At 40.8% G+C, this 2,500-nt stretch overlaps 1 protein-coding gene across 1 annotated transcript in view; it reads left to right on the top strand.

The window, feature by feature from the left end:
• Nucleotides 1-523: 523 nt before the first annotated feature.
• The window catches only part of LOC143017710 (sodium-independent sulfate anion transporter-like), a 20,316-nt gene continuing 18,339 nt past the window's right edge, over nucleotides 524-2,500 (top strand). The window contains exon 1 of the mRNA XM_076172473.1: nucleotides 524-779. Coding sequence (XP_076028588.1) covers nucleotides 524-779 — 256 coding nt within the window. The remainder of the gene's footprint in view (nucleotides 780-2,500) is intronic.

Below are 2,500 nucleotides of genomic sequence, written 5' to 3'. Positions count from 1 at the left end.
GCTGAACAAGCTTATCAACAAACGGTAGAGATCAGAGAAAAGAAAGAGAAAAATGGATGAAATAGAGGAAACTGTTCGGAAAGGTAAAAGTATTAAAGGGACCGAGCGTTGACATGCTTTAGGAAAACAGGAAATTATATGTTTGAAAGATATAAACGGAGAGATCATCAAATACAGAGACAGAATAATAAAAAGAGTAGAAAAGTTATCCCAAGAGCTTTATTTGTCGAAGACTGCAGTTGAGTTGGTAAATTCATTTGTAGACGTTAGTACTCTTCCAGAAATTACAAAGGAAGGCGTAGATTTTGCTCTAAAATATATGAAACGAGGAAAAGCACCTCGGAAAGATGATATATCGATAGATCTTTTGAAAAACGCAGGGAAAGAAGTTCATACTAAGCTCAGGAGTAAGTGTTTTCCTTTGTTGGTGCGTTTGAGGATTTTTCTAACATCGGTGTTGAATCTTCGAAGAAATGAAAACATCATTATCACCACAGCAGACAAAGGAGGAGGAATCGTCATAATGGGCAAAGCAGACTACACCAAGAAAATGGAAAACCTCCTCACAGACACAAGCACCTACACCCCACAGTCAGAACAACAAGCCAAAGAAGAGTCTCGTAGATTCAACACCGATGTTAGAAAAATCCTCAAACGCACCAACAAAGGAAAACACTTACTCCATCTCCTAAAAGAGGATCCCAAAACACCAACGATACGTGGCATTTCCAAAACTCACAAAGCAGGGATCCCCATGAGACCAATCACCAACGGAATAGGCAGTGCCCCCCCACAAACTAGCTAAGATACTAGCCAAACCCCTTACATCAGCTCTTGGAACTATCAGCGACACACGCATTAGAAACTCCACTGATCTCATACAAAAACTCCATACCACAGACTTTACAAACAAGATACTTATCAGTCTAGACGTCATCGCCTTATGCACCCACACATCGCTAGCAGATGCCATTTCAGCCATACAGAGAGTCATAGATATCATCGATGAGACTACCCTCCCAATCAACAAAAGATATTACAAACAACTAATAGGAAAATGCCTTAAATGCGCTTTCTGCACATTTAATGGCAAAACTTACCGACAACATGATAGCCTACCAGTGGGATCGCCCCTTAGTGCTATAGCAGCCTGCTTAGCAATGGAAATTCTAAAGCAAAGCAACTACAAACAGTTCCTCCCCGATGGCACCACCTGGTTCAGGTATCTAGATGACTACCTTCTCATTTTACCAAAAGACACAGACACTGACATCTTTCTACACAATTTAAACAAATCACACCAGAAAATACAATTAACAGTCGGACAAGAAAACCAGGACTCTCTCCCATACCTTAACACTTTAATCATCAGGAACAATAATACAGTAAAATTCAAGGTTTACAGAAAACCCACAAACAAAATCGACTACATACACTACTTCAGTGCCCACAGCGACAGAACTAAAAGTGGTATACTAATAGGATTCTTCCTGAGAGCACTAAGAATATGCAGCCCAGAATACCTTCAAGACGAAATAGACCACATCACCACTACATTTAAAACACTTCACTTCCCAACAGGAATCATCGCCCGAGCCCTACACAAAGCTAAGGAAATCAAACAAAGAAGCATCTCAGAACCACGAACCAAAAATGAAAATATCCTCCTCATAGCACCATCATCGGACCTAACTCACCTCCTAACCAAGAAATTAAAACCCATAGGCATCACAGTAATATCAGACAAAGGACGACAAATACGCGACTTCACAAATAACAGACAAAATCCCACTCAACCCGACAGTATCCTATACAAAATCCCCTGCTCGGGATGCAACCTTGCCTACTATGGTGAAACGTACAGGGGATTAAAGAAACGCCTACATGAACACAAAGCTGATGTCCGTCACCACCGCACAACAAACGCCTGGGTAAACCATACAGATGAAAAACAACATTTACCTCAATAGAACAAAGCAAACATTTTACATGAAAACCTAAACAAACCACAAAGAAAGACATTAGAAGCAATATACATAAACACCAACGATTGCATCAACAACAGAACAGGAGATATCAAGATTGCAAAACATGCCGCCAAATACGCCATGAGACAATTGCTCACACAAATACATCCACCCGCCTCACACCTGACCCCACATGACCACCAAGCCAAGCAACATACGGAATCCCACTCCGCGTCCCTCATAAACCACAGCAACTACCCTACAAATACCAATGAATTCATTCTCTGTAAATATTACCTCTGAAGAAGCCTCCATTCTTACCATTTATATACAGTGAGACCTCTCATTAATGGGTGTTAATTAGCTGTGTTTGCGGTGTTTTCGCTGTGTTTTCGGTGTTTTGGAGTGGTTTTTTGGGTGGCATAGTGATTGCACGCACTAAACAACAGCACTAAAAACACCGAAAACAGCGAAAACACCACAAACACAGCTAATTAACGTCCGTTAATGAGAAGTCTCACTATACATACATA

This window comes from Oratosquilla oratoria, chromosome 3 (genome assembly GCF_046742065.1).
Source record: "Oratosquilla oratoria isolate Oo_2021 chromosome 3, ASM4674206v1, whole genome shotgun sequence".
In the NCBI taxonomy this organism is placed as follows: domain Eukaryota; kingdom Metazoa; phylum Arthropoda; class Malacostraca; order Stomatopoda; family Squillidae; genus Oratosquilla; species Oratosquilla oratoria.
Note: the sequence above shows the minus strand (reverse complement) of the source record. Positions and strands in the feature narration are given on the sequence as shown.